This window comes from Thunnus maccoyii, chromosome 24 (genome assembly GCF_910596095.1).
Source record: "Thunnus maccoyii chromosome 24, fThuMac1.1, whole genome shotgun sequence".
Classification (NCBI taxonomy): domain Eukaryota; kingdom Metazoa; phylum Chordata; class Actinopteri; order Scombriformes; family Scombridae; genus Thunnus; species Thunnus maccoyii.
Window position 1 is genome coordinate 2373882 of NC_056556.1, and position 21939 is coordinate 2395820.

At 37.5% G+C, this 21939-nt stretch overlaps 2 protein-coding genes across 4 annotated transcripts; one reads left to right on the forward strand and one right to left on the reverse strand.

Moving 5' to 3' along the window:
- Positions 1 to 957: 957 nt before the first annotated feature.
- On the reverse strand, positions 958 to 9708 carry LOC121892412 (NACHT, LRR and PYD domains-containing protein 13-like). The gene is made up of 7 exons (XM_042405449.1): positions 9576 to 9708; positions 8118 to 8204; positions 6791 to 7225; positions 4932 to 6588; positions 3052 to 3315; positions 2232 to 2583; positions 958 to 966 (listed from the first exon to the last, which is right to left on the reverse strand). Exons 3-7 carry the CDS (start codon positions 7176 to 7178, stop codon positions 958 to 960), a joined length of 2670 nt encoding a protein of 889 aa, XP_042261383.1. The 5' UTR covers positions 7179 to 7225; positions 8118 to 8204; positions 9576 to 9708.
- A 745-nt stretch (positions 9709 to 10453) lies between these two features.
- ephx2 (epoxide hydrolase 2, cytoplasmic) lies at positions 10454 to 21191 on the forward strand. Of its 3 annotated transcripts, XM_042404470.1 has the most exons (21): positions 10454 to 10622; positions 10821 to 10867; positions 11497 to 11707; positions 12096 to 12210; positions 13048 to 13126; positions 13283 to 13445; positions 14270 to 14460; positions 14883 to 15005; positions 15115 to 15186; positions 15281 to 15376; positions 15476 to 15554; positions 15861 to 15895; positions 16023 to 16049; positions 16317 to 16402; positions 16481 to 16592; positions 19082 to 19156; positions 19273 to 19315; positions 19415 to 19517; positions 20257 to 20326; positions 20813 to 20893; positions 20974 to 21191. In XM_042404470.1, exons 3-21 carry the CDS (start codon positions 11644 to 11646, stop codon positions 21118 to 21120), a joined length of 1761 nt encoding a protein of 586 aa, XP_042260404.1. In that variant the 5' UTR covers positions 10454 to 10622; positions 10821 to 10867; positions 11497 to 11643; the 3' UTR covers positions 21121 to 21191. The 3 variants fall into 3 exon arrangements, with proteins under 3 accessions (XP_042260404.1, XP_042260403.1, XP_042260405.1); XM_042404469.1 differs by lacking the exon at positions 10821 to 10867; XM_042404471.1 differs by lacking the exons at positions 10454 to 10622; positions 10821 to 10867 and having other exon boundaries at positions 10945 to 11707; positions 11934 to 12210.
- Positions 21192 to 21939: the final 748 nt, after the last annotated feature.

Consider the following 21939-nt stretch of genomic DNA (forward strand, 5'->3'; position numbering starts at 1 on the left):
GATCAGTGGAACACATTACCTTAACATGAAAACTAACAGTGAGTTGTCTCATTGTGAAACACAACTCCTTAAATGTTCACTAAAGTCATGTGACTTACTCGAGCCCTGAGATATATAAAATTAAATTAAATTAAAACATTTCATTTACCAGGAAAGGATATAAATCATTTTTGAACTATTACTGCCTCACAACACAAACACCAATCCTGTGTGTGAAATCACTGCATATTTGCTACCTACAGGTTATATTCACTTTAAGTAATTCAAATGTAAAATATATGTAGAATATGGGGCTCTGCGATTAATCAAATTATATTTTCATTACGATTTTGGAAAACAAGATAATCGAGATAAAATGATTATTGTTTATTATTGTCATTTCGTAATGATGTTCTCGTTTTGTCTTGTGTTGCCTGGCTGTCTAATAAACTCAAAGAAAACTACTGCTCCACCCAATTGGCAAGTTCATTAAAGTTTTAACGCTGAGCTCCTGAACTCCAGTCTTCCTAAGTTCTTCCCTCATATACAGTTGTGCTCATTAGTTTACACACCCTGCTAGAATTTGTGAAATATCGGCCATATTTTGGAAAAAATGACTAATCATGCTGTAAACTTTAGTTTTATTTAATGATAGTGGTCAGGTGAAGCCATTTATTTTCATATAATTATATTTGCCCCTTTTACATCATAATTATAACTGAAATCACCAAAATGGCCCTGATCAAAAGTTTACATACCCTTGAATGTTTTACCTGATAATATACACACAAGTTGACACACACAGGTTTAAATGGATATGAAGGGTAAGTTTCCACACCTGTGACTTGTTTGATTGTAATTAGTGTCTGTGTATAAATAGTCAATGAGTTTCTCAGCTCTTGAGAGACCCCTGCACATTTCATCCAGGGCTGCTCTGACTTTACTGGATACTGAGCCATGAGGAAAGCAAAAGAACTGTCAAAGGACCTACGAGAAAAGGGAATTCAACTTTATAAAGCAGTAAAAGGATATAAAAAGATATCCAAAGATTTGAAAATGCCAATCAGTAGTGTTCAAGCTCTGATAAAGAAGTGGAAAATGAAGGGTTCTGTTGATACCAAGCCACAGTCAGGTAGACCAACAAAGATTTCAGCCACAATTGCCAGAAAAATTGTTCAGGTTGCAAAGAAAAACCCACATGCAACTTCAGCTGAAAGTTGCATGTTTCTGTTTCAAGCTGAACAATAAGGAGGTACTTGAACAAAAATGGGCTGCATGGTCAAATTTCCAGAAAAAAGCTGTTACTGTACCAACGCCACAAAACAGCCTGCTAACAATATGCCAAACATCAACTACACAAGCCTCAAAACTTCTGGAACAAAGTTATTTGGAGTGATGAGACCAACATTGAACTTTATGGTCACAACTATAGACACTATGAATGTTACATATCTTACAGCTTCTGTCAAGGTTTGTAGACTTATGAGCACAACTGTATTGTCTTTCTCCATCATTAGTACAATCTATGATTGCATGTGTAATAGTCTCCTCAGCCAGGTGGAGAGAAATATGTGCATGTATCGGCATTGACAATCAGAAAAATGAGAGTCAAAAAGTAATTGTGTTAAATAATCCTGATCTCAATATTGACCAAAATAATCCTGATTATGATTTTTGCCATAATCGAGCAGCCCTAGTAGAATATATGAATATAAATAGTGAAACAACTAAATCTAGAGTCCACATCATGTACAATAGTTAAAATCCCATCATGTAATGCCATTTTTTCTGCTGTGTAAATGTAGCAGTGCTTGTTTTTGTTCATTATTGAACCTCTTGTTTTTTGAACAATGTATTATGTACATTTACTTATATATATATACTTATGTACTATTATAAGTAATTTAATCCTGTCAATGTCCCATATTTAACATTTCATCAGATTTTCATATTTCTCTTTGGTCATTGTGTGTAAATATTATAAACTACCATATATCTGAGAGAAGGTGGTTTGACTCTTTTGTGTGTGTAAATCTTTTAATATCAGAGTCACTGAGGTTCCCAAAAACTAGGAAAGCAACTTATCTGACAACATATTTCATATACTTTCAACTCATGTTCCCTGTGAATATTATGATCACTACACTGGTCTGCAGTATTTTTTGGACTTACCTGAGCTGTGAGATATAAGGCAGACACTGTAGGAAACTCCTCACTTCACTCTCTTCTTCTGAGCAGCCTGTCAGCTTCACTTCTTTCTTCTCTGATTGGAGTTTCAGCACTTCCAGCAGGATGGAGACCTTTCTCTCTGACAGGTTTATGGACCAGTATGTAGGTGACTGGAAAAGTTGCTGTACTTTTGGAATGATATTTAAACAATCTTTACTCTTGATGTGTTGATAAAAATCAAGAAGGATGTTATTTAAGTCAGTGTCCACAGAAAACAGTGAGACGAGCATATTCACTACATTGTGAAATATTTCTCCTTTATAAAGTGCTGCTTTCAGGCATAAATCCAGTAACAGGTCCTTTTCTTCTCTCTCCAGTGTCTCATGGCATCGCTCCTGGTCCTGTAAACCTGGATCTCTGTAGATCCTCTTGAAACTGCATGATAATAAACAGACATATCAAATACTGCATGTAATGTAAAACTACATCTCATTAATATTTAAGCACATAGAGCTATAAACAAATAATATTAAGACTGCTGGTGTTAGATGTAATAAAGAAACACTTCTGTCTTGACAAAGTTGAATTTGTAAATGGTTTCTTTTTTCAAGTATGCAAGACCAACTTTGGTACATGCGACCATTAGGAAGTTTCTGATTCATATAATTAAACATAAGGATAATAATGATAGAGATTTTGTTTTTTCTGTGTCAACAGTGAGGATTTGAATGTAAACCAGCTGCCATCTTGAGGCCACCATTTTTTGTTGAAATTTTTTTTGAAAAGGCAGTAACTCAACCACCAAAAGAGAAGGAATCTCTCTTAATCTTAAAATGCTGTTTTAACATAGGATTATGCCTATAGTATATCAAATATTTTTACACAAAAACAAAAGCTGCATACCTGAGTGAGCTGATGTTTGGCAAAGCCTCTAAGAGGGACTCACACAGACTTTGGCAGACAGGAGTAGCCCTGTCCCAGTAGAGGCAGACATTAACCTTCGTAGTAATCTTCTGCATGACTTTTACTGCTCTCTCAAACAGCTGTCTTTCACCTTTAACTGGAAGGTGCAACTGATTCCCATCAAAGCCAAGTAAACTAATGTGGTCCATCTGCTCCTCACTGAGAAGGAAAATCTTCCACAGCTGCCGTGGCAAAGGGTCACACCTGCAATTTGAAGAATAATCAGAGACAATTTACACATTATAAAAGTAATTATGGTAAAATATCATGAAAAAATGCTCTGTATTTAAATGCTATATAGTACCATACTTTATTTTCTCATTATATTTTCCATCCATTTTCTATACCCACTCATCCTGTTCAGGGTAAAACATATACTGAGAAATGCTGTAACCTAAGCAATGATTTGACCCTTTAAATACATGCTCACATAGGTGCATAATTGCCGCAAGGGACGAGGGGGTCACGTCCCTCCCCAATACATGAAACATGGAATTTGTCCCCCCCCCAATATTTGTAAATGACATGACATCAGGTTCCCCCCAAAAGTTGAAAGAAAGCTAAATTGTTTCCCTCAATATTCAGTGTTAAACCAACTCCAAAACACACTTGATGTGTATCATTCACAGAAAACCTCCTGCGTCTCGTTTGTGTCCATGTCCAGCAACAGTGAAAAGAACAGTAGCTCATGAGCACAGGTATCACAGTTTTTGGTCTGTTCTCTATTCTTCATGCACCCTGCACAGATTTCTGATCTACACAGGTTCACTCACATGTCTACACAAGCAGTGGTGTCGTTAGGACAGATATTCAGGGCTTCAACCCCTAATATTTTGAGTCCAGCTCCAAATATTTTTGGTCCATGAAAGCAGGTATTTTAATATAACAGAGTGGAACTTTAGCCTACTTGAAGCGTCGGAGAAAGGGGGAGAAATATATTGCGCAGTACATAATAGACACACACAGGCCATGGATGTATTAAGGATGCAGGCAGTGAAGTAAAAAAAAATTTTACAGCAGAAGTTTCTGCGGTTGTCTCCAATACTTCAGGCTTTTCTTCACATTTCAGCACAGAGATTTGTCCATAATAAAAATTGCAGAGAGCACATATATAAATTTGACTAACAAAGATGGTGAAGGAGCCACAGTATTGACAAAAATACCAGAAACAGAAATCTCCAAACCTGGACAAATAAAACAAAAGGAGATACTGCAAGAGGTAAGAGGGTGAAAAAAAAGGTGAACTGACCCTTTAAATGAAGCGGTATGAAAGTATATGTGAAGTGTATCTGAGGAACTAAAAAGTTCACCTCTGTGAAGAACTGACCATCAAGTCCCTGAACACGATAACACTGAAAATAATAATAGGCTTATCTGTCCAATCAGGCAACAATTAACTTATTGTACCACAAAATGTTACTCCTTTAATGATTAGAGAGGCTGTGTTCAGTATATGGAAATGCTTCCAGCAGTAATGTCACTACAGACATTGCAGTTAAACAGCACAACTGAAACTGTAATTACTTGACCGGACAGAGGAAACTCTGCAGAGGAGACAGAGTTTGGACTTTTAGCTATTTAAAATAAAAATGGCCTGACAGCTGTGATGGAGCCCAGAATTTATCCTGAGAAGGGCTGCTTTTATACAAACTGTTTCTGTATAAACCTGGACATTCACACCATATGTAAATCTACAAAAAGTAATTATATTAGCCTTCATTATTTATTCAGCTATGTGTGTTTAATTTTATATATACGCCATACACACTTGGTCCCCTTCAAAGCCTGACTGAAGACTTCGCCCTTGTGCTCACACATACCATTGAACATTTTTAAGGCATCCAAGTAGTCGTCTCATTCCTTGTTCTGACACCACTGCGTCCTCAAGGTTCAGCCATGTTTTCCTCTCCTTTGACTCAGTGACCACATAGGACACAGCACAGCAATGGTGGGGATCAAGACTCTCTCCACTGAGATCAAGACGGTAGTCCAGTTTGTCCAGAAAGTGGAGACATGCTTCAGGACACTGGGACTCATACAAGCACTGGCATAAGAACAGTATGTCGACATTGAGCCTACTGTCCTCAGAATCAGTCTCATCTTGGTCACACAGACGAGGGAAAAATGTGGTTATCACCTCCTTGAAGAACCAGGTAGATGTATTCTTGAGCTCCTGAGCTGGAATCAGACTTTCAATCAAAGTAGGGTTCTTCTCATTCAACAATCTACACATAAAAGGGATCAAATGTTTCATGTGTTTCTTCTCCTCAGTGAGGCATTGCTGAAAAACAACCTTGATTTTCTCTGCATTCTTCAAGAGCCACAGTGCTGCAAAAAACTCCTGCATTGTGTAATGGAGAAATGCATATCTGGTTATTGTCTTAGTAGGTTCGACATTGATGACAAGTGGTTTCAGGAAGGAATGGACACAGCTGTCTTCATGGAGCAGTTCTGTCAAGTTCACAGTTTTTCCTTCAGTTGCAAGAAAAGCAACCTCAGCCAGAGACAGTATTTCCTCCCTCTTGTTGCTGATAAAGGAATTAAGATTTCTGGTTTTTGTTTTGCTGTTCATTTGAAGGCAAAAACGGACGATTTTGATGTATATGTCAGTTATAGTGCAGGGCTGTGGAGAGTCTTCTGATGTCTCTGATGAAAAGCAAGCAGCTACCATCAGAGCATACATTGGGACATGGCAAAGAGTTAACAACTCCAAGTTGCACAAAACCTTCTTCTGTTCCTCACCAAGCATTGCAGATAAGTATGTTTTTATGGTCCGTTCACTGAAGCCTCTCACTTCTACTCTGAGAAAGTCTCCAGCAAAGAAGTCTTCATCATCATCATCATCATCCAGTCTGCATGTTATAATTAACTTTGCATCAGGCAGCAGGTCCTTCTCCACAAGTTTCTGCACCACAGATGAAGAGCTGAGATCTGTGATTCCATCAAAAATGACTGTAACATTGTCAGAGTTCTTCTTTATATCCTGTAAGATCTCTTCTTTGCCTTCTACTGGTTCACTGAACACCCCGAAAAGAAGATCCTCCAGGCTCGTGGCTGCTGTGATATGGGATGTTTCTCTCATGTCAAAGTAAAACATGTAATCTAGCTCCTTGTTCTCTCTTTCTGCCCAGAGTCTCAACATTTCATGACAGAGTGCTGTCTTTCCAATTCCAGGCTTTCCAACCAAGAGTATGTCTTTATCTGTTTTCAGCAGGTCACTGGGGGAAATTTCTGGTTTGTCCTCAGGGATGTATGTCCTTAGCTTCTTAGGGCGACTCTTCTTGCTTTTCTTGCTTTTTGTTTTTTTTATTTTAGATGGGGAAACCTTTCCTTGTGTGTCCAATACAAGTGGAGTGTACAACAGGTTAGGCTTGTTGTTTTCTTCAAACAGTTTTTTGCTTACCATCCAAAACTTATTTGATAATTTGTGTGCTTTTGACTTCAACTTTGCCTGATATTTGTGACATGGCTTTGGACCTAAAATAAAAAAAAAAAAAACAGTGAGTAAATAAATGTACAAGGAATTGACTGCTGTGCACTCAGACAATATTACTAAATAATGGATACATATTTGCACTAAGACACATTAATGTGCATTATATAAAATCAAGATATATGTGATTAATAAAAATGTGACACATTATTAATGAGACATTAATGAGATACTCATTTAAAATACCTTGTAAGTAGTTTGTATCCATTTGTGTGTCTTCTTGGAAAGAAAAGCAGCTGATCCAGTGGTGCAGGTCAAACTTTTTGGTCTCAGTTGAAGTGACACTCTTTTTCTCAGGGAGCGATGGTCTCCCTAAGGTCCTCTTTCTCGTCATGTCAATAATCCTGAGTAACTCATAGCAGGCGTCTTCCCCTTTTTTTATGACTGAGTCCAGTATGTTTCTGGTTTTATCATAGTCATCAGTCCCTGCTTGTATTTTACTGACCTCTTCATCTCCGAGAACTTCTTGCTGATACAAGTTCTCCACAATCACAGAGAGATTTGTTAATTCTCCCACAAGGTGGCGTCTGGCACTCTTGATGTACTGTAAGGCAGACTGTGATGTACAAGCCATGTCTCCTTTCTTCTGTATGCTCTGCACACTGACCCACCTTCAATGATCTGGAGAACAAAATACAAGCTTAAATAAGAAGAGGTGAAGATTGTGCTAATAAACATGAGAGGGCAGGGAATCAAAACATTCCCCAGATCTAGTCTTTTATAGTCTCATATTGCCAGATTTTTCTCCACACTACATTTTTAGTGTTTGCTGCACAGGAGAAAGGCCTGACTGAGCCCACCGTCATTTTGAGATTGTTTAAAAAGCTCTCAGACAAACCAAATTATTTTAAAAAGATCTTAGTCTCTGTCAAAGGGTTAAAACTTCAGCTCTGGGTGAGTCATTGATTTACTGTTGGATAACATGTGTTGAAAAGTCACACCAGAAGAGTTTATCGGTTTTAATCCTCTTGTGTTCATTGTTTTATACTTAATACTATACTTTAATACTCCAAATTTCACTAAAACTCTAATGTAAAAAGGCGACCCACATACATGAAAAGCTAACCAAGTTATGTTTTGTTGTATTTAGATACAGGTAGCAACCACCTCTGAACTGATAACACAATCTTATATTGTAATGCTCAATCTATGAGCCTGGTAAATAAACTGCAGCCTGCTTCTAATATATTTACACACATCTGAGAATATGTACCTTACTTGCAACTTTTAAAACAAACCTGAACACATTTTTTCTCCATTTTGTATATGTATTTTCCATCTACTGTGAATCACATCATACTGCATCTTTTTATTAATTAGAAATATGCTAAAATATAGTTTCATTATTATTAAAAGAGTAGTTTTTCCAACTAAAAACTTTAAAGGGCGGAAAGAACTCAATTTATGTTGCATTAACAAAGAGGAAAGACAAAGCAAAGCAAGTAAAAACTATTGGCCTAGACCCTGTCATACACAGACACATACAGACTGTATATCAGAGAAAGACACTTACACACAGGCCTCCAAGTATCCACTGCTGATAGACTCCATCAGCTGCTCTGTGCCTTTGGTACGTTATTTTCCTGATCACAACAAACATCTAAAAAACACAGAATATCGTCAAGTAAATAGTGGTAGAGATTTACCAAACTGACAAAGGTGGCATTGTTAGAAATTTGATCCATTATTGCTTTAATATTTATTTAATCTCACACAAAACCACATCTGCACTTAAAGATGAAAATGTTTAACTTTATGGAAATAAGGCTCCAAAGTGATTTGACCCAAAAAAATCACGACAGGGAACACTGGGGATGGAGACATGGCAAGTCATGAGTTCTTTCTGGTAAAGATGCAAATACAGATTAAGTGAAACAGCATGATTTTAGGTAGGATTAGAGAACTAATACTTTAAATTTACATAGAACTATTTTACAGAAGTATTTTTCATACAACCATAATTATGCATCGCATAATGAACTATATTTAGGTTAAGTATTTAAGTATTATTTAAGTATGTATTTAAGTATTTATATTTATAGCTTTTTAGGTGGAACAACCACTTCTGAAACTTCACCTACACCTTTGCCTTCTGGGATTCCTCTTTGGTTTGTTCTTTGCCTCCAAGAGTACAGATACATAAATGAAAGTCATGTCAATTGTTAGAGAAAGCTGACGGTTGCCTATTTACAGAATGTTTACTGGTGGAAAAGCAACTTGCAAACTTGCGATTGTTTGCTATGAGGAGAAGAAGGTTTCAAGTCATCTGTTTACATCCAGTGGGTCTTTACTTTTACAAGTATTAAAACCTAGTTGAAATTAGAACCGCATTGTCTGCATTGTCAAAAAAATCAATCAACAACTATTTCAATAATCGTGTCATTGTTATTGATTTTAACAACTCATGTGATTGTTATTTTTCAAGCAAAAATGACAAAAAATTTATGACTGTTTACTTATATCTGACCGTTAATTGAACATTTTTGACTGTGAGACAAAAATCACTGTGGCCCCTGAGAAACTCTGAACGCCAGTTTTTCATAATTTTTTAACATTTCTGTTACACCCAGGTTTAGGGGCATGAGGGCGCAACATAAGAACAAAGGAGCGGAGGGCGATGAATGCAAAAAAAGAAGCAATTTATTGCTTACATCAAAATGTCCTTAAACCAGGTTAATTATAGCTGGACAGAAATAATAGAAGAAGAAAAACTACAGCTCCCATGATGCACCATGTCCGTCATTGTGGCTACTTCCGTAACACCCTTTTGTAAATTTTTCACCTTTTCTCTGTAATCTCTGCTGTAAAAACATCCATGTAGTCGGAAACATAACTAACTACCCGCTGTATCGCCTCGTTATGGAACATTTAAAGCCCCCAAGAAACCGCCCAACAACTGTTTTCACCTACAGAAACTCCTAAAGTTCCGGTGCAACTATAATCTACCTTTAACGTTCTTCCTTACACTCACCTGCAGCCTGCAGCACAGCTTCTGAGTTCTTCATCACTTACAGAGGGTTAGGCTTTCTCTCTCTGTGTGTTTGTTCAAAGTTTTTATAAATACAACCGCACAGCCTCGTGTACGGCAGCTAAATGACTCCTGATCTGTCTTACTTTCACTTTTGCTGTATGACGACACAATCCGTATGAGGAGTTTCTGCAAAGCTTTTAGGTCCCACTGAATCTACAAGATGTCGCCATTTAACCAGAAAAGACTGAAAGATGAACTCATAACAGACTGTAAAACAACAGGATATCCATAGTGATACTCAAGTTAAGTACTTAAAGATGTACTGTTGATTATTTACTTGTTACTTTTCAGATTAAGGTTGTATATTAAAAGTAGCCTACATATAGATATGTACTGTATATAAAACACAATGGAGTGTTAAAGATTAAACCAGTGGTTTCCAAGCTCTTCAGCTTGTGACTTCTATAAAGCGGTGTCTACTTTCAGCTCCTTGTCAGTTTGTCAAGCTGTAAAATTTGGATCAAACAAGTTTTTGTGGGAAACTTCACAGCTTGTGAACTGAAAAGTCACAAAAGTTGTTTTGTGAACTGTGGAGACTCATAAAACCAGTTTGTGCTGTTTAGATCTTAAATGTCGTTTACATTTAGAATATTTCCCTGAAACTATTTAGAGGAACTTTATGGTTGTAAAGCTTCACTTCCTATTTTATCACAAGAACTTACAGTGTTCATGTTGTCCCAGTGTGATTATGAGAGAGAGCTTTTTTAGAAAGCCGATAGTTTGGACAGAAATGTGACTGTTTCTCCTTATAGAATTTGTTAGTCTCTCTGTATTCTGTAACTGTGATTGGATGACAACTAAAAAGTTAATCTTTCTCCCTGGTGGTCTTCCTCTCTCTCGGCCAGCATCAGGAAACACAGGAAAGAAAAAACTCCCTTGAACCTGAACCAGCTGTGTGTGTATAAGGGATGGATTCCTTTTAAATACACTTACGAAGCTGTTAAAGCAACCCTGTGGAGTATTTGACCACTGCTCACACTCAGATGGGTGAGAATATTGTGAAAATTGTCACTGAATCAGATAAAAGGTTAACATTTAAATAGGTGTTTGTATATCAAGTCTATAAAGAATTCATTGTTCACCTTCCTGTTCCAGTACTGATCATGTAATACTTACTCTGTGTGTGTATGTGTGTGTGTGTGTGTGTGTGTGTGTGTGTGTGTGTGTGTGTGTGTGTGTGTGTAGCTTTCTCTGGTCTGCAACATCATACAGAGCTGGACTCCACATTCATGGTTTATACATACACAGCACCTTTTACTGCAGAAAGAAATTAAATAAAAAAATAACCAATCTGTTCATAATAGTCGCTGCACCTCTTCATTGATTGGTTGGTTGATTGAATTTATTTGATGATCCAAAACATACAGATTTAATATAGTTCCATCATTATCATCGAGGATTAAATCACTACAATAAGAGGCTTATTTCCATTGTTGTCCTCCACATATAACAAACAGTATGACATAAGAACACAAATACATACATGTCAACAATTATATAAAATACATATAATAGTGAAGTATCATTGTCTGCCTGCTCTGAGCTCCCTTCATTATGTATATCAGGTTATAAATTACTGAGAATTCATCTTTAACCAATGAGAAGTAATTACATAAATACACAGGCACAGTTTTTAAAAATAATTGTATAAGTAAGAGATAACTTAATAAAGTTAAACATTTTCTCAACTGTAAGCCAATTTAGTTTGTTAAAGTGATCTGACTCAACATGTGTGAAGGGATGAAATTTTTAAATGGCCCTTACTAGCTTATTTTGTGCTTTCTGGAGTCTTCTTCTTCAGATCAGCGGGTTATCAGTCAACATACTGAATTACTTGTTCATAGTCTGTTCTTTCCTCCAGCTTCTAGAGGAGAACATTGTCTTTTTGGTAAAGAAAGAGTTAAAGAGGCTACAGAGGAATTAAAGTCCTGATTATTCAGAAAGGCACAAGGAGGATGAGGAGGTGTTGGATGAAGAACAGTGGAAGAGCAGCAGAGAGGCTTTTCTGATGATCACACTGCACCTTCTGAGGACAATGAAACAAGACGAGCTGGCTGACCGTCTGCAGAGCAGTAAGAGCTTTTAAAATATTCTATTATGATGGAAAGAGGAAAATTATAGAAAAATTAAAGAAGCTTACATTTACAAACTGACAGATATATAGATGTTTTAATTTCTGACATGAACATGTTACAGTATCTGTATCTGGATATCCTACCTGGATAAGGGAAAACACATGTTAACACAAACACCAAGGGGACAAGTTATGAGTTTCTACATGATTGCATTTTGACACAGAAAGAGAGTCAACTTTGTCCTTGTCTGGGTGTGACCTTGCACGAGTAAGTGGGCGGACCTGTTGAGTGAGTCAGTTTAGGACAAAGTTCACCCTCATGCAGCAGCAGCAGCAGCAGAGAAAACCTGTTTGAAGACATAAAAACTACAAATCCTTTCATTCAGACTCAGAGGAGATGGCGGAGAGGAAAGCCATCTTGTTCAACTTCTGGGGAGTTGCTGTCTCTTCCAGACCCGACGCTATTTTCCACAAGTTGGAGCAGTTGCATAAGCTGCCATGGTAAGGAGCCCACTGACTATTACGCAACATCTCTGCACTGTAAAAAATGACGTGTTTGGTAAACAATTTGGTTTGGTGTCCAGATCAAATCAAATTTTTTTAAAAAGTGCATCAAAGCTTAAAATACATAAAGATAGTAAGAGTAAATAGCAATTTGTCCGTGCAGGAAAGTATGGTTGAATATATAATAAATCTTCATTAAAAATAGAACAAGTTTGTGTTTTTTTCAGTGTGTCAGTTGCATGTGAAGAAATAAAAGCATCACTGTTACAGCAAGACTTGACTCACTTTACTAAACTACTGTACAAATTAGAGGTACTTGTACTTTACTTGAGTATTTCCATTTTATGCTACTTTTTACTTCAACTCTACTACATTTAATTTACCTCTTAAAGTTACTAGTTACTCTTCAGATGAAGATTTTACATTAAACAATATTTTGTTTAAATTGTCTGCTCTTTTCTTTTTTTAATTTCTCATCTACTTTGTGTGAAAAATGCTGAATATATAAATAAAACTTATTATTATTATTATTATTATTATTATTAAAAAACATTACGATTATTATTAATTTAGCCAAAGTATCTACAGTTGGCTCCACATTGATGAACAACAACTTTAAAATGCTATTATATAATATAGCAACCAGTCTGCATAATAAGTACTTTTACTTGTGATACTTTAAGTACAAGTTGCTGATTATACTTTTATACTTTTACTGAAGCAACTTTTTGAATTCAAGACTTTTACTTGTGTTGGAGTATTTCTAGACTACATATTTCTACTTTTACTTTAAGTAAAGAATCTAAATACTTCTTCCACCACTGGCTGTTTCAGTGGTTTCCTGTCCAGCGTGGCGTCTCAGAAAGGAAGCGCCATGAACCAGGCGGAGAGAGGCGAGGTGACGCTGTCTCAGGTAGGTGGAGTGATGTCCTGCTTACAAAATCATCGACATGCGTTAATATTTCAATGATCTTCTACCTTCCATACTTTAAACTCAGTTTTATTGTGTGTGTGTGTATGTGTGTGTGTGTGTGTGTGTGTGTGTGTGTGTGTGTGTGTGTGTGTGTAGATGATCCCAGCATTCGAGGAAGAGTGTGTGAAGGAGGCCCAGGTCAGGGGTGTCACTCTGCCGTCTGATTGGTCAGTCAGAGGCCTGCTGCAGGAGCTCAGAGAGGCGATGACGGACGTCCAATCAGCCGTCCTGAAGACTGCTGCCACCCTGCGTCACAATGGTACACACATGCATTAAAGAACAATGCTGGAAAGTACATTTACTCAAGTACTTTCCTCTCCCATTAATCATCTCTCGACCCCTCAGATTTATCTGCTGACCCTTTGCAGGGGCCCGACCCCTAGGTTGGGAACCACTGGACTAAACTAGCTAACTGTATATAAAGTAGTGTAAACTAGCTCCACCTCCAGCAGCTACAACAGTAACATGCTGCTCTAACACTGATGCTTCACTATTAATAATCTAATGATGTCATATATAATAATATATCAGTCAGAGGAACCAAACCAATACTTTTACTGCAATACTTTAACTACATCAAGCTCATAATACTTATGTACTTTTACTGCAATACTTTAACTACATCAAGCTCATAATACTTATGTACTTTTACTGCAATACTTTAACTACATCAAGCTCATAATACTTATGTACTTCTACTGCAATACTTTAACTACATCAAGCTCATAATACTTATGTACTTTTACTGCAATGCTTTAACTACATCAAGCTCATAATACTTATGTACTTTTACTGCAATACTTTAACTACATCAAGCTAATAATACTTATGTACTTTTACTGCAATACTTAAACTACATCAAGCTCATAATACTTATATACTTTTACTGCAATACTTTAACTACATCAAGCTCATAATATTTATGTATTTTTACTTGTAATGGAGTATTTTTACATTGCTGTATTGGTACTTTTACTGCAGTAAAGGATCTGAGTACGTCTTCCACCACTCTTAAAAGATAAGTTCACTTTTTTTTAAAGGCTGGGATTCAAACTTCTCCATGTCTCCTTCCTTGACCATCAGGGTTACTGACAGCTGTGTTGGCCAATCACTGGCTCGATGATGGCGCATCTGGAGACGGTCTAGCCAGTCTTCTTTCCCTGCTGGGCGGCCATTTTGACCTGGTCCTTCAGTCCTGCCGCTCAGGTCACAGGGTCCCCGAGCCCGCTATGTTCAGCTCTGCTCTGCAGCACCTGGGAGTGACATCACAGCAGGTAGAGGACACACCTACACACATACAGTATATGTTACTACAGTACATGATCATTTTGTGGAACAATATTAAAAACCTGATCCAGTAATAATACTTCATTTTTAAAAAAAAACTTTACACATAGACCACTTTTATTATTATAAATAAACCAAAAATAGTGTTACAAAGGTCAAAATAGTTAAGAATAAGATAAGAAATATCCTAAAATTTTGGACTTTTTGTTTTTTTTTCCAATATGATATGCTTGTATCTGTTAAATGATATATATAGGTAGCATTTTTTCTGTTGCAAATATCAACTTATTCCAGTTTTCACAGACAAACGTCTACAAAAAGATATGCATTTATGTGTAACAGACAAAATGAATTGTATCATAACAGTCTGGCCCTCTGTGATTGGTTGGTTGACATTTTCATATTTCAGGCTCTGTGGTTGGATGCAGATGAGGAAGGTGTGATGGCGGCAGAAGCAGCGGGGATGAAGGCCATCTTGGTGGAAAAGCTGGACGACGCTCTGGACAAACTGGCCAACTTCACTGGAGTTCAGGTACGGACCAGATTGCATAATAATTCAGTCTCACACTGCTATATGCTAATATCAGCATGATAACATACAAATGAGTGTGTGTGTGTGTGTGTGTGTGTGTGTGTTCCAGGCTGTAACAGCAGACAGTCCTCCACCATCCTGCAGCCCTGATGAAGTGTCTCACGGATACGTCACCATCAGGGTAATGATGTGTATCCGTGGCAACAGATACCTGTTAAATTAAATGAATTGCATCATGAAAGTAAGACATGATAATTCCTCTGTGTGTGTCTCAGCCTGGTGTGAGGACTCATTACGTTGAAATGGGCTCAGGACCACCAGTTCTGCTGTGTCATGGCTTCCCTGAGAGCTGGTACAGCTGGAGGTACCAGGTACGCTGTTTATGTGTAGGACACTTTCTGGCCTATTTATACCTTTCTGCCTGAACATCCTGACCTCTCTCTCTCTCTCTCTCTCTCTCTCTCTGGTAGATCCCAGCTGTGGCAGCAGCTGGGTTCAGGGTGTTGGCTCTGGACATGAAAGGTTACGGAGAGTCTACAGCGCCTCCAGGTGTGTGTTTGTATGTGTGTGTCAAAGTTAAGGACACAGAATTGCTCTTTTTACAGACATTTTCTGAAATTTAGCACTTTGTTGAGTGTCTGTTTGTACAACTGTCTGGTATATGCTGTATACAGTTAGTATGTAGTATGGAACTGAGACACATCTGTGATTGGACGGTTGATTTTGACGTTGAAAGTGGGTCTCCAGCTTCAAAAGTTAAAATGCTCCCTTGCACCTCCTCAGTTTTTCATTTAATTATGAAACAGTAAATTAATACATCTTATGTGTATTTTATATGTAATTCTCCACTCATAGATATTGAGGAATATTCCCAGGAGCAGCTATGCAAGGTACGTGAAACTTTCATTTTTATTCTTTGCATTATCATAAATTATAGCTTGTATTTATATTTACACTCAATTTATTAGATGCTATAAAATACAAACTGAACCTGCTATTTTCACTGTATTTTTCCAGGATTTAATCACATTTATGGACAAAATGGTGAGTTATAACATATAAGTCATAAGTATAACATATAACTGTATACGTTTTTGAACATAAACTGAGGCGTTTTTAACGGGTTGGTCCATAATTGTTGTTGTTGTGAGTTGTGTTTTGTAAAAAACTGTAATGTCAGTCTTTCTTAGACCAGGTTATTTATCTAGTTTATATTATTGTCCATGTCATGTACTCGTGGATTTGAAATATGGATGCAACAACAACAACAACAAGGCAAATTTAAATCCTCTCTTCTTGTCTGGTTTCCAGTCCATACCTCAGGTCACCCTGGTGGGTCATGACTGGGGCGGTGCCCTGGTGTGGAACATGGCTCAGTATTTTCCTGAGAGAGTCAGGTGGGCAAACACACAGATTCAGTGATCCCCAGATGCTTTACTCTGAAGCTAAATATGTTTTTTTTACTGTGTATGAAGGGCTGTAGTGTCTCTGAACACTCCTCTGTTACCTGTGGATCCTTCTGTTCATCCTGCAGAGATGATTAAAGCTCTTCCCATTTTTGACTACCAGCTCTACTTCCAGAAACCAGTAAGTCTGTCTGCAGCATGCCGACATGCTGACGTAGGTGAGAGTCTAGATATCGAAAACACATTCACACACAACTTTCCCATGTAAGTAAGTAAATAAGATTTTAATCTCAACAAGAACTTTACCTGGCTCAGTAAAATCAGTCTAAGGGCCTTTGCATTTAAAATATGATATAAGATCTTTAATATGAAGTTTAAAACGATTGTTTATGTTGGAAATGACAACTAAAATCCTCAGTGAGGATTTAACAGGTGAAGAGATGTAACTGAGGGGCGCAAATACGTTTAATCAGCATTTAGCTTTAGAAAATGACATTCAGGTCTGAATGTTAAAAGAGATGCATCATTAAATACAATTAAATAGCCATCGTTTCAATCAGATATTGCTTCATTTGAAGGGAATGTGGTGACCCCTGGTGGTAGTCTCAACAAAGACACACTCAACACTTCAATTTACCATGAACTTACAGTCTGCCCAATATGCGTTCACAAACAGGATAATGTAGCTCAGTAACATACAAAGAGTGTTGTGATAAAGAAAGATTTTGGCTCAGTTTCTATTTTCATTCTCTGGACACTGAAGCTCAGTGAAATAAATCATATTTTAAGATGGCACAACCTTTTTCTCTTGTTCTTCACTGCTTCACAAATAAAAAATAAAATAAAACTGATCCTTGTTGGAGCGCCCTCCTTATTCATTATTCAGAAGGATCAGCTGGTTGGTGAATACTTAGAAATAGAGAAATAGGAGAACGAACAAAGGTCCACCCAGAAGGAGATGAAGCTCAGGAGGATAAGCTGGTTAAACTCTCATCAGCATGATGCTGGTTTGATTCTCATTAATGGACTGCTCTCAGTCTTTGCTCTTGATCTTCTTGTTAGAAAAAATAAATAGTAGGAAAAACAGATGTATATCAGTATTGACAGATAGCTCGGTAGGATGAGCAAAAACACCTCATTTATTTAATGCTGGTTCCATCTTTTACTGTTGGGCTTCTTCTCAATAAACAAAAGAAATAGGAGAACCAACACCTGACCTCACAAAGAGAAATAGGTCAGAAGGATGAGCAGGTCTATAAAGGACCATTTGAGAAATTTAATGATCTTCTCAGAAGAAACAGAAATAGGAGAACGACCACCCAGCTGTTTATAGGTAGATATAGCTCAGTAGGATGAGCTCTTGCAGATACTGAATCAGAGAAGTGTTGGTTTGATTCCCATCTGAGGATGGAAGTGTTATGTTCAAACTAAGGCAGAGTCTTTAAAAAGACAGCAGAGCACATATATTGCCCCCTGCAGGCTGCTCTGAGTCAGTGTGTCAATAAAAACACTTCAAATCTGACAAGTGGAGCTGGGTGATAATCAATCAATGAAGTGACATGCACATGAAAATATGTAAGTTTCTAAATCGACTATAACCTTATTAAAAAGAACAACTAATTGAATAAGACAGAAAAAATGAATAATCATTAAAAACCTCCAAATTCAACAAGAACCAACTCCTGGCCCCCAAAAACCATTTCAAAGAAAAAGTAATTGAACAGCAAAAACAGTGTACTGGCAAACTAGCTTTAACATGCATAATAATGAGAGCTAGTAGGTGTGCAACTACTTACTGTCATTATTATGTTTATTACAGTTAGTTGGTAAAACTCTTCCAACTTTTTTTAAAACATTCGTCTCAAGTTCAGTAAAATATCAGCCACTCTTGGTTTCCTGTCCAATAACCCCCTGCTTCCACCTCTACGAAGCGCCGGGGGAGGACACGCCCCCCCCCGACCCAGCCTCTGCAGGATTGGACATTTGATGATCCAGGTTCTAGCAACGGGTGGACTTGAACCAGACGCTGCATCGCTGACGCCTTACGGTCACAAACAAACCCACCACGCCACCGAGTCCCCTTCACACTAAGAGCTTTTCTCCGGGCGTTTTTAAATCTTTACTTTGGATGTTGGACTTTAAAACTCAGCAGGGATTGAACCCACAACCTCAAAACTTCCAGAGCACTATTCCAACCCACTGAGCCACCTGCACTGCCACACTGTTCATAGGTTCTTAGAGCTTTTCAGTCTTTTCTCAGTGTGTCTGACTTTAAAATTAGTTGACAAACTGAGGACCGAACCCAGATATCTTAAAGCGTTTAAGCAGCCACTTAAGTCTTTGCACTACAGGAAGTTTTACTCGCTGTGTTTCTCTCACAGTTTTCAGTCTTTGGTCTTGATGTTTGACTTAAAAACTAACCGAGTATCAAACCTACAAGTTCTGAACAGCCTGAACCACCTGGAAAGACACATTTAAAAAAGCTTGGATGTTTCTCTCAAAGCTCTTGAATCTTTCCTTGGGGATGTCGGACTTTAAAAATCGATCAGATATTCAGCACTGAACTCAAGTGAAATTTGTTCTCTGTGCACAATAAAGCTTTGAATCTTGAATCTGAAGAAGACCACAATACAAACTGCGTACATACATGTGTGTGTTTGTGTGTTTCAGGGTGTAGCAGAGGCCGAGCTGGAGAAAGACTTGGAGAGAACATTCAAGATTTTCTTTTCCAGCAGCGATGAAGCAGTGAGTACACACACACACACACACACACACACACACACACACACATAACAACAACAACATACAGTATCAGGTAGAATATTCTCCTTCATCTCTGTACATTTGTGTGTTTTCCTCAGGAGAGTCGTCCCGGTCTCAGCACTGCAGGAGTCTGTGCTCGAGGTGACACTGAACTCAGGATGTCCTGCTAAATATCATTTTTATAGTTCAATAAACACTGATTTATGTTTACTGAGTTTCCTGTTTTGTGTTGTGTTGCAGGCGGGCTTTTTGTGGGTCTACCAGAGCAGATTCCCCGGAGCTCCATGCTAACAGAGGTCGACCTTCAGTACTACGTCAGCCAGTACAAAGAGCACGGCTTCAGGTCGCTCAGCAAAAAACAGCAAATATGTTCAAATTTCTTCATTTTTGATTACATGTTTCATCAGCAACTGCTGTGCAGGAGACGTCTGATGTTTTTATTGATTACAATGATCTATTCACTCTGATGGGTAATGGATGATACACAGAAAACATAATTTTTAGGGTCTAAAACAAACTTTTGTCTAAGAAAAGTGAAATAATAGATAATATTTACTGCAGGACTGTAGCTTCTGAATATAAATAATAAACTAAACTAAAACACATCATCTTTGCTTTATCAAAAGTCATATTCAGATTCGGGAACATCCCAAATACCTCTTTAACATACCTTTTTAACAGAAAATAATCAATTGTTCACTATTTTTTAACAATAAATGCCAGTTCCAGCTTCTTAATCGCTGCTTTTCTTTGTCTTTTGTGACATTGAACAAAACAAGGCATTTTTCACCTTTTCTGACAATTTATAGACCAAATATTTGATTCATTAATATTGAAAATGAATGGCACATTAATCAATAAAGAAAGTAATCGTTGGCTGCAGCACAAGTTTGAAAAATTACTTAGTGGAACTATTTTTTGTGGCAAAACCGAACAAAAAAATCATTATCATGATGGAGAATTCTGCTTCTTGTGAAACAGCATTTTAATATACTTCTGGAATAAATATCACTTAACAAATCTTAAAATAAATTGCACCACACTGCAGTCGGTCAGTAATCCTCTTGTGTTTTGCTTCACAGGAGGCAGCTGAACTGGTATCGAAACGGTGAGACGAACTGGAGGTGGATGTGTTCTCGTCCCAGAGGGAAGGTTCGTAACGAAGCACGTTACTGAAAACAAACATTTGGTTTAATAAAGTTAAACCTGAACTTAAACTGTGTCCCCTCACATCCTGGGAAAACCTGGAACTCTGTGAGGCAGATTTCTAGTGTTGAAGTTGTCCTGGATAATGACACATTTTAAATAAAAAAGTTGTTCTGGAAAAGTTTCCCTATGAAATATTTTTAAGGTTAAAATTTCAGTCGTGGCCTCTTAAGATCTCAGTATGCTTTAAATTAACTTACGACGAGTCTTCTGATCACGTCTAAAGTGTTTCAGACCATAATATGAACAATAGTGTGTCTGTACAATCTTTAGATTTTACAAATTTGAGGTTTAAAGTGAAAAGACTAGTTTTTATTTCCACTTTGGAGGACTGAAACATGTGAAGAAACGACATCAACTAGCTTGAGTTTATGTGATTTTTGCTTTGTTTGCTTGTGTGTGTGTGTGTGTGTGTTTGTGTGTGTGTTTTAGCTGCTGATGCCGGCGCTGATGGTGACGACAGGTAAAGACCCTGTACTGCTGCCGGTCTTCTCCAAGGGAATGGAGGACTTGGTAAGAAAAACAGCTGCATCAATAACCAATAATCAATAAGTTGTTCCGTCCTGCTGACAGACTGCGTTCATGAATTTCAGATCCTGAACCTGAGCAGAGGACACATCGAGGAGTGCGGACACTGGACTCAGATGGATAAGCCGGCTGAGACAAACAGCATCCTGATATCATGGCTTCAAGAAACACACAAGAAAGCTGGAGGCGTTACCATGGCACCCAAACTGTGAGGGAGGGGGGGAGGGAAGAGAGGAAGGAAAGAAGAATGGAAGGAAGGGAGGAAAGTAAGAAGGGAGGAGAGATGGAGGAGGGAGGAAAGGGAGTAAGGAAGGAGAGAACCAAGGAAGGAAAGAAGGAAGAAAGGAGGGAGAGAAGAAGGAAAGGAGGAGGGAGGAAGGACAGAAAGAAAGATGGAAGGCAGGAAAGAAGGAAGAAAAGAAGGAAACAAACACTCAATGAAACTCAGACAGGCGTTTAAAATGATTTCTGTTTTACTGTATTTCTGTTTTTTTTGTAAAACTGCGCAAAAATGTACGAATAAGAGTCAGTTTGACAAATACAGGAATGTCTCTCTAATATTAATGATGTTAAAGATGCTTTTTTTGGTGAAATTTGGGCAAATAAAAGTCGATTTAAGTTCAGGCGGAACAACATCAGAGGTCTCACTTTTATTTGTTACAAAAAGAAAATATGACAAAAATAACAAAATAATGATAAAAATGAAAAATAATGAGATGATAAAATGGTTTAACGAACAATAAATGAAACAGTTGATGGTTTTGGGAGGAAATTGGATTCAGAAACTGTACATAAGGACCAGAAACTCAACACATTATAAAGAAAATGATCAGAAAGAAGCTCCAAGTCTGATTATATCATGCTAACATCCGTCTGGTTGAAAACATTTAGATAAAAGATGCAGCAGACACGAGAAAAGAGTGACTACTAAAAAAGAAGACATAAAAACATGAAATAAAATCATAAGAGGACAGAAATTTTTAGTTTTTTTTAGAGGAGAAACAAGGAAAAACATCTGAGATTTTGAGAAT

Bases quoted from the DNA above. Each gene is read 5' to 3' on its own strand.
- ephx2 (XM_042404470.1), top strand. From the start codon at position 11,644: ATGATCACACTGCACCTTCTGAGGACAATGAAACAAGACGAGCTGGCT. The intron at 13,446-14,269 runs GTACACACATGC...CTTGACCATCAG, and splicing joins TGCCACCCTGCGTCACAATG to GGTTACTGACAGCTGTGTTG. The intron at 14,461-14,882 runs GTAGAGGACACA...TTCATATTTCAG, and splicing joins TGGGAGTGACATCACAGCAG to GCTCTGTGGTTGGATGCAGA.
- LOC121892412 (XM_042405449.1), bottom strand. From the start codon at position 7,178: ATGGCTTGTACATCACAGTCTGCCTTACAGTACATCAAGAGTGCCAGA. The intron at 6,589-6,790 runs GTATTTTAAATG...TTTTTATTTTAG, and splicing joins GGATACAAACTACTTACAAG to GTCCAAAGCCATGTCACAAA. The intron at 3,316-4,931 runs GTATGTGTGAGC...TTCAAATTGCAG, and splicing joins TGCCTTAAAAATGTTCAATG to GTGTGACCCTTTGCCACGGC.